Genomic DNA, 14,492 nt, shown 5'->3' on the forward strand with positions numbered 1-14,492 from the left:
GTAACCTGTGCATGTGTTTGTGTATGATGCGTTTGTTTATTTTTTACTGCGCACAATCAAAGTGTTGGAAAACCGCACAGGGAATAATACTAATAAAAAAAAGCTATCAAAACTCCCCAAGGGCGAGGATAACCACAACTTTCATCTTTTCATCACCACCGCTTAATGGTACCGCCGTGGTTATCAACCGCTGCAGTATACTGCAATTTGCTTTATCACTTAATATGTTTTTGTTTGTAACATGTTCTCAGTAGTGCACATTTGCAGGCATCAAAATCAGAAGAAGCTGAAAGCTTTTAAAAAGGTTTGAGCTGATTGAATCTAAGATGTTTTGACATTCGTCTCCTTTTGAGGGCTACCTCGAGCTTGAGCGCAGATGGCAACGCTCACTTCTCTGATAAGCAGAAAATGCTGTGACAAAGGAAATTCAATCGGTCCCCGCGGAAAATGGAGCTTCATCTAGTCCCCAACAACGCTCTTTACTTGCTGACGTACACAACTTTGTCGCAGTGTTGCTCAGCATCCAACAGCTGGCTTGTTTGAAGGTAGTTAAAAGACAGTTGTCAGAAACTCAATCCCAAGGCCAACAGTTGCTATAGAAACAAGACATATGCATGGTGCCCCCCCCCTCGCCCCCCCTTCCCCATGCCATCCCCCCCCCCCATCCCAGTCCCTCGTCACACTGTGATCTTCTACTGCCAGCACCGATCCAGTGCTGACGGTAAAAATAGAACAGTATCAGGGCATCCATATTTCATAGAGAACAGCCACGAACTACAGTAGATTGCATCTACAACTGAATCCTCCTGAGGCTGTCTGGTTTTTAAGATGACTTGTATCTCACAATGAAAAATGTAAAACAGAGACAAGTGTGCAGATGAGTTTTTGCCAGTTCTCCTGAGATTGTATTCATAAGCCTGAACAGCAAAAAGGTAGAGAGAGAGTGAGGGGATAATCATACTCTCGTCTCAGGGTTGAGACCGTGCCTGAAAAAAGTACAACAGAGGTGAAGAGTGATTGCAGAGGGATCGGAGGGAGCGCTGTGCTAAATTGATGTGGCGGTGTCAGTTATTGCTCCGAGGTGTTGCTCCTCCGCGTGCAGTCACACATAATGGCACCGCGCTGTACACTGCATTATGAGCCACACAAGCAGAAGATACCTTATAAATGTTTCATATCGAGATGCGGAAAGAAGGACATGCTGTGAAAACCTGTTTCCTTCTTAGCAGGTTCCTGTGAGTTAGTGGGGGCAGGTTTCTTAACAAAATAACAATCCAGTCAGTGTTATTTAGGTCTACAGTTCTGTGTGCAGGTAAACCAGAAGAGGTGACATAAATAGACATTATTCATGCTGTTAAAGGGAAACTTCACCGCTGTGATGATTTCTTAAAACTAGGTCACCTATGTAGAAGAAATGTGCAGTTATTTTTGAAATTGGTGCCATATGAGTAGAAAAAACTGAGAATAAGGTTGTAGATTCCCCATATCGCTCTTAAGGGTGAATCCTACAATAACAAGAAATTGGTGCCATATGAGTAGAAAAAACTGAGAATAAGGTTGTAGATTCCCCATATCGCTCTTAAGGGTGAATCCTACAATAACAAGAATGCATTGCACACGTCCCATAAAATCTGCTACTGATGGCGTGTTACGGAACGAAAGGCGGCGTGTACGTTTCCCAGCAAAGTGGCCGGTTAGCAGAGACAAAGTGTGTGAGTTATATCTCTTTACTGAGGTTTATTTTCATTTACAAAACATTATATCATCAGTGTGCATGGATCATAAAACAAATTGCGCATTGGAGTCTGTTACGTGGATCAATGCAAATTTACCGATACACAAGCCGAATGCTTCCAGAGCTGCCGGTGGACAGTCAATATATATCTCAGACTGCCATCTCTATTTCAGCTTGGTTTGGAAAATAATTGTGGATAAAGCGGTGGAAAACTGCAACTAAAGGCTGTTTCTTTTATCGTGATGAGGAGCCGGACGCCGGATTGTGATCAAAATCGGATGCAGTAACAAAAGTTACAGGTAACACAGTCGCTGATGCGCTGTCATGTATTCAGAGTCAAAGTCTGATATAATATTCTGTCAGAAAACAAAGTCAGGTTTACCAAATCACCACAAAGTTTGCTGAAACGCAGAGTTTTCAGCCTGTTGCCATTTTTCCTGACCATCCTCACTGGTCACCGGCCAATGCTACAAAGCCTCCGGTGGTCACTTCCTCCTCCACACTGTTGTCTGATTTTCCCATTCGCTAGCGTAACATAGTAAGTGGAGTGTTTTGGGAGATCCACATTTGACCGTCCTTGAAGGAACCACTTAAAGGCCTGTAGTTCTTCTGTGCCCCCAACTACATCACTGTATACGTCAAACAACAGATTTTGCAGCTGCACCCCAGAGACACAAAGAACATCGGTGACAACTGCAGTATTTTTCATACTATATCCCTATTTCAGATAGCTAGAGATAAGGTTGAAAATTGGCAAAATGGTCCTTTAATGCCATTTTTACCAATCTTATTCAGATATTTACATATTTGATGTCCATTTTGTTTGGATTTATCACTCATATATGGCCTCTTTACAAGCTTAAAACTGCCAGTAAGCCTCAAGTCTTGTTAAAATGCTCCACTAAACTGTGATCTCTGAGGAATAGCCTTCTTATTTGTTGTTTCAGCTGTGTTTTGTTTTTATGAGGCATTTCAGAAATACCGAGAACTTATGTGTGATGCATCACGCTCCAGTAAATCTCAATAATTCAGCACAACATGACACAGCAGACTGAGGTAATGAGTCCAATGAAAGCAAGAATAACAGCTCCTTCTTTACTGCACAATGCTGTGTTAAAGTGGACTGACTGCAATTGACAATAGTTTGATGGCGCTGAAAAAGAAACTGACAGAATGGTAGAAGCTACACACAAGTCTTTAAAAAACAATGTGGAACTTACTTTTACATCGTATGAATGTCACATACATTCACACAGCATACTGTATCAGTGTATTTTGTTTATTTCAGTTTTACTAACTGTTAAAACTGTTCTGTAACACTGGTCACAACAATGTGAACAAATCATTGCCCACATCTTATATTTTTTCAGCCTTTCAAATAGCTTTGGTGATTAAATTGGCATATTTGTTCAATTAATAAGTTAGGAAGTAACCTCTACTAGCAACCGCTACTGCTAAGTGCTTCTGTGTGATGCTGATTAATGAAGTGAAAACGGAAATGCTATTTAGTCTGAGACACTAGATGCTGGAAAATTGACATTTCTTTCTTTTTATTTTAAAATTTGAATGGTTTTATTTTAACAAAATGGAAGAAAATGTCAGATGTTTAAAATTGAATGATAAATTAACTATGCAACATTCATTACACATTTTTATCATCAAAATGCAGCCATATTCACCATTCACACAATTAATAATCATCATAATTAAAATCAAATAACCTCACATGTAAAAAGTCACTGAACACATGTCGGTTTCAATATTGTGAAATGTGTAAAACGTCCAGTGTATTCAAGTGTTCACAGAAATACACACATGCTTTGAAGCTCAAAGGGGTTTTCACATGTGATTTTTTTGTTAAAGGCATCTACAGAACAGTTGGTGAAAGTGCCTTTGGGAACGGAGGTCTATGGTAGTTGAAATAAAAGTGCAGTTAGTGATTGTGGCATTAGAAATAATTCAACCTGAGCGGCATATTCTAAGTTAAAGGGGAGTTGGAAATATTGCTCAGCTAATCAACTGTAAAGTTCTATTTTCTGAACAGTGATGGCTCTATCTATAATTCATTTATTCACCTACCTCAGTGGATTGTGGCTTTAGAGAGTGTAGTCTTGCTTCTCATGTATCATGTATCTGCTACATTAGAGAGAAGATAAAACGCCTCCACTCACATCCAATCATCATCATGGCCACGGCAAAGATTTTCTCTCCATCTGTCGTTGGGGCAATATTTCCAAAGCCGATGCTCGTCAGGCTGGTCATGGTGAAGTACAAGGAAGTGATGTAGACAGAATCCTTGTTTGGGCCGCCCTCCCACTTCCCTGAACCACTGGCGTTGAAGCGGTACGGCGTGCCCACCGTCTCAGCCAGGATGTAGAGCCAGCTGTCCATGCGCACGATGTTGGTTTCTTCATCGATAACCTCGTAATCACCGATGCTGTACCTGGAGTATGAAGAGGCAGGAATAGTCAGTGATGTATTAAACATTTAATTTCACACTTCACCTTTGAATTCGCTGGTGTCTTCGAGGAAGGCTGGGAGATGAGAAAAAAAGACCTCAGAATAAAAATTAGGGGCAACTACCAAGGCTTGAGACTGAAACCAACGTGGAAATACCTTAAAGTGCAATGCCATTGAAGGCTGCTAGATGCTGTCTCCAAAAAACCCCTGACTCCAATTGACTCCCATTCAAAAGGCGTCAACTTCTCTTTAGAAATACTTTAATTTCAGTGTCATTATGGTCTCAATCACTAAATTCTGACCCTCTAATAAGTGTGCTGGTGATCATTTTGGAAATTATTGCTCCATTAATAAGATTTGAAGACTTATAGTAGCTTTGGTGTCTATCCTGTGGGTGTTGACTGACAGCTGTGATTGACAGTTGGCTCACCTGCTGCTCTCCCAGTGACTCCAGGAATCACTCTGAGTCAGACTATTGTCGCAATATTTCGGTAAGTTTAATGTTACTTGATTATGATACCAGCACAATTTAGCTAAAGTAGCTAACATTAACCTAAGTGTGCACCACTCGGTAGCGTTAGTGTTCAAACTGGCTCAAATGCAAACATCTATATATGTTTACTGTCTGTGTTATTTTCCTTCCTTCTGTCTGTTTTTGGATTTCTGCTGATGTGGTGAACATTTAAAAGGAAATACTTTTATATCTTTTGTGTATTTCCTTTTAAATGTTCAGCACATGGTTCATGTCTCACAGTTTTTAGACTTCATTTGACCTGATAGAATTTGACAAGAGAAAGGGGTGGCTGCTGTTGTTGTGAACGGCTATTAACTGCTGTCATCTGAGTTAATGATGGTTTAACTTTTTTTTTTTTTTCAACTTGCTGCCGCAGCTTGTCATGTGACCATAGCAACCACAGAAACCACACAGAGGGCAATGATACGGGAGCTATTTTTACTGGTACCTGAGTTGACTGGATTTGGAGCAACATCAGCTTCAAAGTTTGATCATCATTATTATCATTATCAAACTGTATGTTATTTGAAATCTTGTAGATAGACATATTATGGTTGACAATGAATATGAAGAATCTTATAAAGGATGGGTCAAATGTTTGTCATGACACGAAAATACACTGAACTGAGTGCACGTGTAAATATAAGGATTTGTACAGCTGGAAATACATCATAATTTAACCATAAAAGAACATCTGCAAAGGAAAAAATAGTGTTTAGCATCAACTATCAAACATATTTTAGTTTTTAATGCATGCAGGACATTACTGTAAGTTGTCGTGTTGGCATCTGTCTGTGTCAGTGTGTCTGATCAGTCTGTGTGTGAGTGTAGACGTTGTCATAAACATAATAAATCAGGCACAACACATGATGGAAACTTAATGCCTCCACCACACTTACCCCCCTTAGAGTAGATGATCTGATTAGACTTTGGAGGCCCGTGCTCCATAAATTTGCATTTTAATGAGGAAAAACTAATTCTCTTGAAACCTCTCTAACTCTTTGTGGCTTTAAGGTACAGAAAACACATCGTTTTAATGTGTGAAAACAAGTATGTTGACAAAAAAATAACAGATAATTAATGCATTAATTAGCTTAATCAATCGCCTCATTATAATAATTGGCAGCGCTATTAATGTATAACGGTGACGGCAGAACGTAACAGTTTCATAATGTGTTATGTAATTTATATGTGCAAGTATGGTAACTCCAAACTTAAATTTCTCTGTTTTTATTCACTTTTTGACAATTGTATGAATGAAATCCTGATTGAAATATATATACTGTCCATATTATGTTGCACTGTAATGGCAGATACGGAAAAAAATGGAGATTCTTTGGTGAAATGTAATAAAAAAATGAATAAAAACTAATGTCATGACTGTGAACATACCAAATGCAAGCCAGCCAGTGAGCAGCCAGTCCAAAAACACACACCAGCAGGACCAGCACAGCCGCTCCGTACTCAATGTAGTGATCCAGTTTACGGGCGACCCGACCCAAACGGAGGAGCCGGACCACCTTGAGTGAACTGAAGAGACTGCTGATCCCCTAAAAGAAGAATGAAAGAGGAGAGGCAGACATCAGAAACAAGATTTGTAGAAGACAAAAAGAATCATTCATTGAAGATTTGCTGTCAGTTTGTAATTAAAAGTGTAAATTAGTTGACATTGGAAGTATATTATTAATATCAAAATGGCACTGCTCTAATACTTTATCATTGTCAATATTTAGATTATAGTCCTAGTTTTTAGTTTTAAGTTCTGTTTCTAATTAAAATTTTACTTATTTATGATTTTCTTATTCTGTTTTCCCTTCTTCCTCCCTCTTACATCACTCGTCTGTCTATCTATTGATCTGTCTATCTTGCACAATATGTACTGTCTTAAACAATGTAGGTGCACAATCAGCAAGTACACAGTCTGATTTTGAAGAATTACCTTGTATAGCTTTTCATGTAAAGAAATAATCCGCAAGATTTAATATACTTTAATTGGAAAAAACACATCAAACATGTCTGTGTGAAATTTCTGTCTTGCTTTAACTGTATGTGTTTATTGTCTTGAAAAAGAGAAATCCTAATGAGTCTACCTGTTTAAATAAAGGATTAAATAAAAATATGGCACAAAAAATATGTTATATATATATATACGGTATATGTAGTTTTCCCCGCTGTTAACATCTTTGTTGTCTGTTAACTTATTTATGAAATAAATATAATCTTCAGCAGATTTCACTCTAAATAATCATATTTTTTATCATACAAAAGTAACAATGAAACCCAATGTGAACATAAAGTTTGATGGAGTGATGTACTCCAGGGTTTGTTCAGGCTTTGACTTCCACATCAGATATTTAAAGTATATATTTAAACTCAAAAATGTGTTTTGTCTCTTGTTGCCTCAGATGGATGTTTGAGTTTCACTGTGCAGAATGATGTTTATGCAGAGTTTGACACTAGAAGGCTGTTTTCACTTTCATCTGCTGAAGGGGGGGAAGTTTCTCTGAGCTCACTGAAAATAAAGAGTTTAAGCCGTTTACCTACGATCTTGATTTGTGACATCACAACTAGTTTGGAAGCCAATCCTGGTTGAATATAAAACTTATACAAGTGTGATGTGGAAACTTGAAGCCTCTCAGTGTACAAACACTGAGAATGGACTTCACAGTGAAGTAGGAGACATCTTGTGTCCGGCAGTTGAGATTTTGAAATTCAAAATATTTGCATATTCATAGACTCTGGATTTTTAATGAGGGAGAAGGAGGAGATGTCATGTATGAATGTGTATGAACTTGTCTTGTGAAGTAAATATACAACATTAACAGCAAACACAGAATATACAAAGAAGATGCAGAAAAACGAAAGTGTTCACATATCTGGAGTCAAATTTAAAAACATTCCTGTGCAATGTGATGAAATATCACAACATCTAGCGGTTACATAACCAGCAGCTAAATGTCTACTCAGCTTAGCTGTATATTGAAAAACCCACCCAGGGATTCAAACAGATATTTACAATCCCATCAGTCTTCTTTGTGACGGTCTGTGCCGGTGGTACTCTGTGTTTGTGTGTATGTGTGCGTGTGTGTGTGTGTGTGTGTGTGTGTGTGTGGTGGGAGGGGTATTGATTTTGCTAATGTGCTGTGGTCTGCAATGCGAGTACAACTGCAGCGCTCGCTGTCACTTGATCTGATCTAGCTTCCTGCCAGACACCTCAGCTCCTCTTCAATCCCTTTACAGACTTGAGCCTCTGACACAATTCAATTATCAGTGCAATCGTGCTTTTGAGTTCTGCAGGAAACTCTGCGGATACATAGTTGATTTTGAGTTAGATAAGAATATGAACAGCACTGTGCCTTTCTGTAAATATAGAGCTAGAGCAAGTAGAAAGCTTAGCTTAGCCTAAAGTTAAAAATACACACCTACTAACACCTTTAAAGTCACAAATTAAAATGTATATCATTTGTGAGCTTGAAAAACAATAATTTGTGGTTTTACAGGAAGTTTCGTGCTAGCTGTTTCCCCCTGCTAACAGTCTTTATGCTTGTTAAATGGGCCAAGTTTTAATCAGCTTTTAATCAAATTCCTATATTTAAAAACACAAAGATAAATGTAAATTTCAACTTCTGACACCCAAGTTAGCTATCCAAATGGTCAAAATCAAAATCTTTCAAATGTGGCTAAAGATTATTTATATGAATCATCATATTAAAGAATAAGGAAATTGATATTTTATTTTTTTCTTGCCTGTCTTAGACTCTCAGCCCCTGCTGAGGACGTTTCCTACTGGAGACAAAAAAGAAAAATATACAAATATGTAAATATATACTTTTACATTTTAAAAGGAAAGTCCTAAAACAGCTGGGTTCCTAGAAAATATTACTTAAACAGGAGTAAGTAGTGAAATTGGTGGGGACTATATTCAGCTGCGGATTAATATATGGTGTGGTAGTGAGTACGGCATCAGGATGGTGTATCGACAACAATGCCCACGTTCAATGTAATGAAGGTATGTAATTGCCTGCGGATGCACAGACAATATTTGTTAGTAAGATCAAATCATTGTTAGTTTACTTTTCATGTTGATAATCACCAGATTTATCCTTTAAGAACCTTTCTTTCCTATTAATGTATATTTTCAATGCCAGGACGATGTAGTAACACTTATCTTTAACCCTCCCTCTATTTAGCACTTATAAACAGTGTATAAACACTTCATAAATAATTTATAACACACCATAATGTAGTTGCTGTTTAAAAAGTTAACATTTTATTGATTGCTGTGGGCCCATTAGAGGAGGCTGGTGTATTAACAGATGAATTACAATATAGTAAAACAGAAATGTAACAATATATAGAGGAAGTTATAATTGTTGACAAATACTGTACATTAATAATACTTTTTTAAAAAATCCTTACATCTGCTTATAACTACATTATAATGTCTTATAAAGCAGTTATTAAATGTTTATATACTGCTTATAAATGCTAAAGTGTTACAGATGAAGTTTTAACCCTTTTAAAGTATTAGTGTCCTGTTGCCGCAGACATGTTTTTGCTGATATTAGGACTGAATCATGACGCTTTAATGAAGCTGTTGTTCATTTTACAGATTGTAGAACACAATAGTTCTTATCTCCTGGCAATGAAATGCTTTAGCAGGGGGGGAAAAAAAAAAAAGCTGCAAAATCCATAACTCGCTTGCTGTGACATTTATTTCATGCATTGATGCTTCTGTTGCTGCACTCTCATCGAGCACTACAGCTGAAACACTGGTGTGAGAATAAATGTTACAGCGAATGCGGTGAGTGTGCGACCACTGTGGTTAAAAGCCTGATGGAGGGTTTATGTGTGACGTGTAAGTGCGTGTGTGTGTCTAAATAAAATAAAAAAAACCACAAAACTGTTCATTATCATATGCTAATCAAACTGAAGCCTACTTGAGTGACAGCTCGGTGGTTCCAATTCTTCCCATCGCGTCCCATGCATGAATACAGGCAGAAGTGGAAGGGGGGGCCATGCAAACAGAACGGAGGGATGAAAAAGAAGAAAAAACAAAAACGAAGCACAAGTAAGAAAAAAGAAGACACTTGATCAGTAGTAAGCGATGAATAAACACATGAGAAAAACAATATTCAATAAAGGTTTCAAATGAAAAGAAACACACACACAAAAAAAACAACCTTATCTGTGTTCGTAAAGCGTGTGCAGAATGACTGAAGCATGCACGGAAAGCTCCGTCACTTTCTGTCCCCAGAAGAGCTTTTTGCTAAAACTCTTGGACAGCGACATGAAGTGGATCATTTTGTTGTTGTTTTGAGTTCTCAGTCATTACAAAGTGAAATGACACAGTGACTATGAGGCTCAGTCAGGCTCGAGGTGATGTACAGCGATTTGAGATTGCCTAGAATATCTTTGACAGCCGCTCCTCGTTAATGTTCTTCCCTTCCCTATTTGGAAACCTGTTGGGGCAAACAGCCATCAGAGTTATTCATGTCAGTCGTTAAGGTCGGTAGCAGTGGCAAGATGTTTCGGCGCCGGTTTAATAACACGGGCAATTGTTTACGCGCTCTCATTTACCCTTGCCATGGATTGCCTCAAAGCAATTTGGAGCAAATTGGAGTCACTGAGTTGTTGCGGAAACACACTGAGAGATGATCCTGGAAGTGGACGGTCATAGCTTTAATGTTGGCTTACAGTTACATCCCTAACATGCTCAAAGTATGAAGCTGTATTATACAGGTTAGGACTGAAACGAACAGTTATTATCATTAACCTTTTCATTAACTATTTAAATAAGTCTATAAAATGTCAAAAATTGTAAAAAGATTCACATTTTTCCAGAGCCCGAAGTGCTATCTTCATATTCCCTTTAAATTGCTGACAGATATTTAATGTATAATGATATCAAACACAGAAAAGCAGCAAATTCTCACATTTGAGAAAGTTGAACCAGAAATTGTTGACTTGCTTGATAAATGATACATTAGTTATCTACATTTTTACATTTCTGCTTCTCATCTACTCACTAATTGTTCAGTACTACTATAGTACACAAAAACAATATGCCTAACTGCATAATGACTAAATAATCTTACATAATCTAATAGGATAATGCTGGTGTTGATTTATCTTTTTATTACATCCACCAAATCCCCTGAAAAGACAAAAAATCAACAATTCATTCTGCCACAAGTTTTCTCTGTGTAGCCAAAGGCTGAAATATCTCTTCCATTTCTTTTTTGAGAGAGAGAGGGGTATGACATGCAACAGTGGCCCCAATATTTCCCATAAGCCTTAGACATTGTGGGTTAAACGTCAGCGCTCGACAAATGAGGCAAGTCCATCAATGACAACCGCTGCAGTGCATAACGATTTGTCTTAGAATATAAAAAGTGAACCCGAGGAACTTGCTTCATATTTTCAGAAAGGCCAAAGAAAAAACTGCTGAATGAGAGATTGTACCGAGTCCAGATGTGACGTCATGACTTCGGCTGTCTATAAAGGGGATTCTGTTGAGAGGATCGTAAACTGCAGGACATCAAATCACTAAATCAAAACAACTCTTTAACACTAATTATTATTTATAGTAATTGAAGTATTTTATAGTTATTCTTATCATCTTTCAGTCATCTCATTTACCTTGTTTTGCCTGTGCGATACATGATGGTAGTTACCTCTCACCATTGAAAGTTCACAATTAACCCACCCATTATTTTCTCGAATAATCAACAATTAATTAATCAACAATATTTCTGTCCAACTCATAATCCAAAACCAAAAAAATAGTCAGTTTACAATCTTAGACGACCAAAGAAACCAGCAATTATTCTGATTTGAGAAGCTGGAACCAGAGATTTTTTTTTTTAATTTTTGCTTTAAAAAATGACTTAACTGAATTTCTAAACTGTTGCAGATTAATCGACTAATCATTTGAGCGGCAATAATTCTCAGTAGATAACACTACAAAATTACCAACCTACTTTATGGTGCGACATATAGTGAACACTTAACTATTTCAGATGCAGTCTGTGTTATTGTAATGAAGGAGTCACATAAATGCATCTTTAACGTGTGCCTTTTATGACAAGGAGGAACAAAGTACATCAGGCTATACAGACAATACTCGTTATTATTGTTTTCAAAGCTCAAACAGCACCAGCGTTATCTTTCAAATCACAAAAGGTTGTTTTCTTTTCTGCTGACCTCTTTCCTCCAGCCAGTTGAACTTGTCAGCGTTCAGGATGCTGAAGCGTTGAAAGAGCAGAAAGGGTCAAAATGCTGGACCTGCAAATACAACTCAGAGCTCGCTGCCCACAAACAAGCCTCTTGTTTTGAAGCATTACCACAGCATTTCATATTCCCCTGTAGTGCATGTGCTACCAGACAGGCCCTGAGAGCCAGCCAACACTGTGCCGTTAAATGCTATCACAGCATTTTACACAGCCACACTGTCGCAATAACGCACACACATCATGAGATGTGACACATTTAAGCACACACACAATGATGCATTGATATAATGAAAAGTGCAGGACCCTGAGGCTCCATTTAATCAATGTGTGTGTGTGTGTTGGAAGAAAAGAAACAGGAATTTTCAGAGATATTTGTGGTTCAGAAGCTGTGGTTGCACTGTAAAGATACAACTGATTTTCAGTAAATAAAAATCACCTAAACATACAAAATATTGTGTGCTTACATGCAATATTTTAGCATGAAGGCATCCTATAACATGATGTTCTTTCCTCACAGAAATAAATGCAGGTATATGCAATCTTATATCACAACTGAACTACACATAAATATCTTTTTCTTTCTCTGTGATCAAGATAAAAGAGAAAAAAATTAGAGATTCACCATCATACAGTAACATTAAATCACCTATATAAGTACTGGTATCCAGTTAAAGTGAAGTTACTGACTCAAAATGCTTGTTTGGCAAAAATAATGTGCCTTAGTCTGATTCACAGCACATGTTCTCCCATGATTCAGTTCTTTTGTCAGCTGCCATAAGGTGTTAATGGTTTTAGGGCATCAGTGACACAGCGGAGCACTGAAGAGTGTGTCGGTTTAATAACTTAACGCTCCCTCCCCAATTAAAATGTGCCAATTATCTCAAGATCCTGTGATAACTCTCCATCAAACACTCCTTATTATGGCTGCACATTTATAAATTCACAAACAAACATATTAATATTGTGCTGCTTATTCAAACTCAGTTCTTCACTTTGACTGTACAGAATAACTAGCAGTGAGCAGGATATGATATGAAACATGTTCCTGCATGGAGACATGATAAATATGACACCGTGTCAATCAACTCATAAACCGTGATTTGTTAGCATAAAGACCAATCAGTTTTTTACTGTTACTGTAAATATCAGTCCAACCAATACTGGATTTCTGAGGCTGATATCAACATCCATGTTTGAAAGTTTCACATATTTTTGATAAAGGTTCCCTTAAATCTGTGTTTTTTAAGAATTGTGAGCACAATATTAAAAAATTGTTGAAAACAGTTGAAAAATAAATTTCTGCACTCTGATGGATGAACTATTTAATGGATTTCTGTTCTACAGTTTCTTGTTACTCATCAGGTGACACATACACCGAAACGTTGTATCTGCAACCGATTTTTCAGACTAGATCGACTATTTGCTCAATCTATTTGCTTATGTTCAAGTTTCTTTTATATAAATTGTTAGTTTGAGGGAGGATATGAACTTTAGAGTTTGTAAATAAGACTTTTCTCCAACATATAAGATGTTGGGTAAGCACACACACACATTAGATAGTGAGTGCTGACTGTTTTCTTTGCCTTTTTGAGAGTAAATTCTCTATTAAAATTGTAATTATTAACAATTACACAGGACCAGCAACCTTTTTCTGGATAAAATGTCTGAGACTCCAACTTATAAATATAATTTATGAAATATTAAAAGTTTTTTGAGGTTTGGTTTATACCCCTAATGAACTGCTAACTGCTAACAGCCTCTCAAAACCTGACTAGATCCTGCCATCTTAGTTTTTGCTTTGATATTTAAGTCTGAAATAATCCACTGACTAGATGATGTTTTGACTCACAGCCTGTTAAATGTCCCGAAGCTTGCAAACATCCACCTAAACTAGGTGTTACAGATATAAAATGAAGCAGGATTCTTACACTGCTGATTTTTTGCCTAAAACTTTATCAAGAAACTGATTTTGGCGGGTAGTTTGGGAGACATTTGATGTTTTCCAGAACAGCTGCTGTGGTTTTTCTAGTCAGACGATTGAAAGTAGAGACCAATAACAGCCCAGTCAATGATGCATTCATCCGTTCAGGTGTAGGAAAGGTTCATGCTGTCTATTGTACACTTGAAACAATGTCTGATACTCTTAGCAGACTGCATCGAGACAAGCTGTGAGCTGGTGGTGCAAGGTGAACAAATGCTAATAGGGCTGCAAGTAATGTTATTCTCATCACCGATTATTTGTTTTCAATTTATTGATTAATCATTTAGTCTATACTTGCCAGATAGTGAAAAATGTCCATCACAAACTCCCAGAGCGCAAGGTCTTCAAATTCAAAACAGAGTATATTCAATTTGCAGTGATTTAAAAGAAAGGAAAAGACAAAAATCCTAAAATTTGAGGTGCTGAAACAAATGCAGATAATTATTTCTGCTTCTAATAGTTCAACAACTGATAACTAGTGAGTGGTTTCTTGGTCAGAAATTATTCCCTATTTATGAAGAAACAGATCCTTTGAACACTTAATGACTGTACTGTTATTTTTATTAT

At 37.4% G+C, this 14,492-nt stretch overlaps 1 protein-coding gene across 2 annotated transcripts in view; it reads right to left on the reverse strand.

Annotated features, from left to right (window-relative positions):
* kcnh1a (potassium voltage-gated channel, subfamily H (eag-related), member 1a) overlaps window positions 1-14,492 on the reverse strand; it is a 42,699-nt gene that overhangs the window by 14,103 nt on the left and 14,104 nt on the right. Inside the window, exons 7-9 of one of the 2 annotated variants that reach the window (XM_067610593.1) lie at window positions 9,650-9,676; window positions 6,102-6,259; window positions 3,907-4,178 (exon numbers count right to left, since the gene is read on the reverse strand). In XM_067610593.1, coding sequence (XP_067466694.1) covers window positions 3,907-4,178; window positions 6,102-6,259; window positions 9,650-9,676 — 457 coding nt within the window. The remainder of the gene's footprint in view (window positions 1-3,906; window positions 4,179-6,101; window positions 6,260-9,649; window positions 9,677-14,492) is intronic. The other variant, XM_067610594.1, reaches the window with a different exon arrangement.

Source organism: Thunnus thynnus, chromosome 14 (genome assembly GCF_963924715.1).
Source record: "Thunnus thynnus chromosome 14, fThuThy2.1, whole genome shotgun sequence".
NCBI lineage: Eukaryota > Metazoa > Chordata > Actinopteri > Scombriformes > Scombridae > Thunnus > Thunnus thynnus.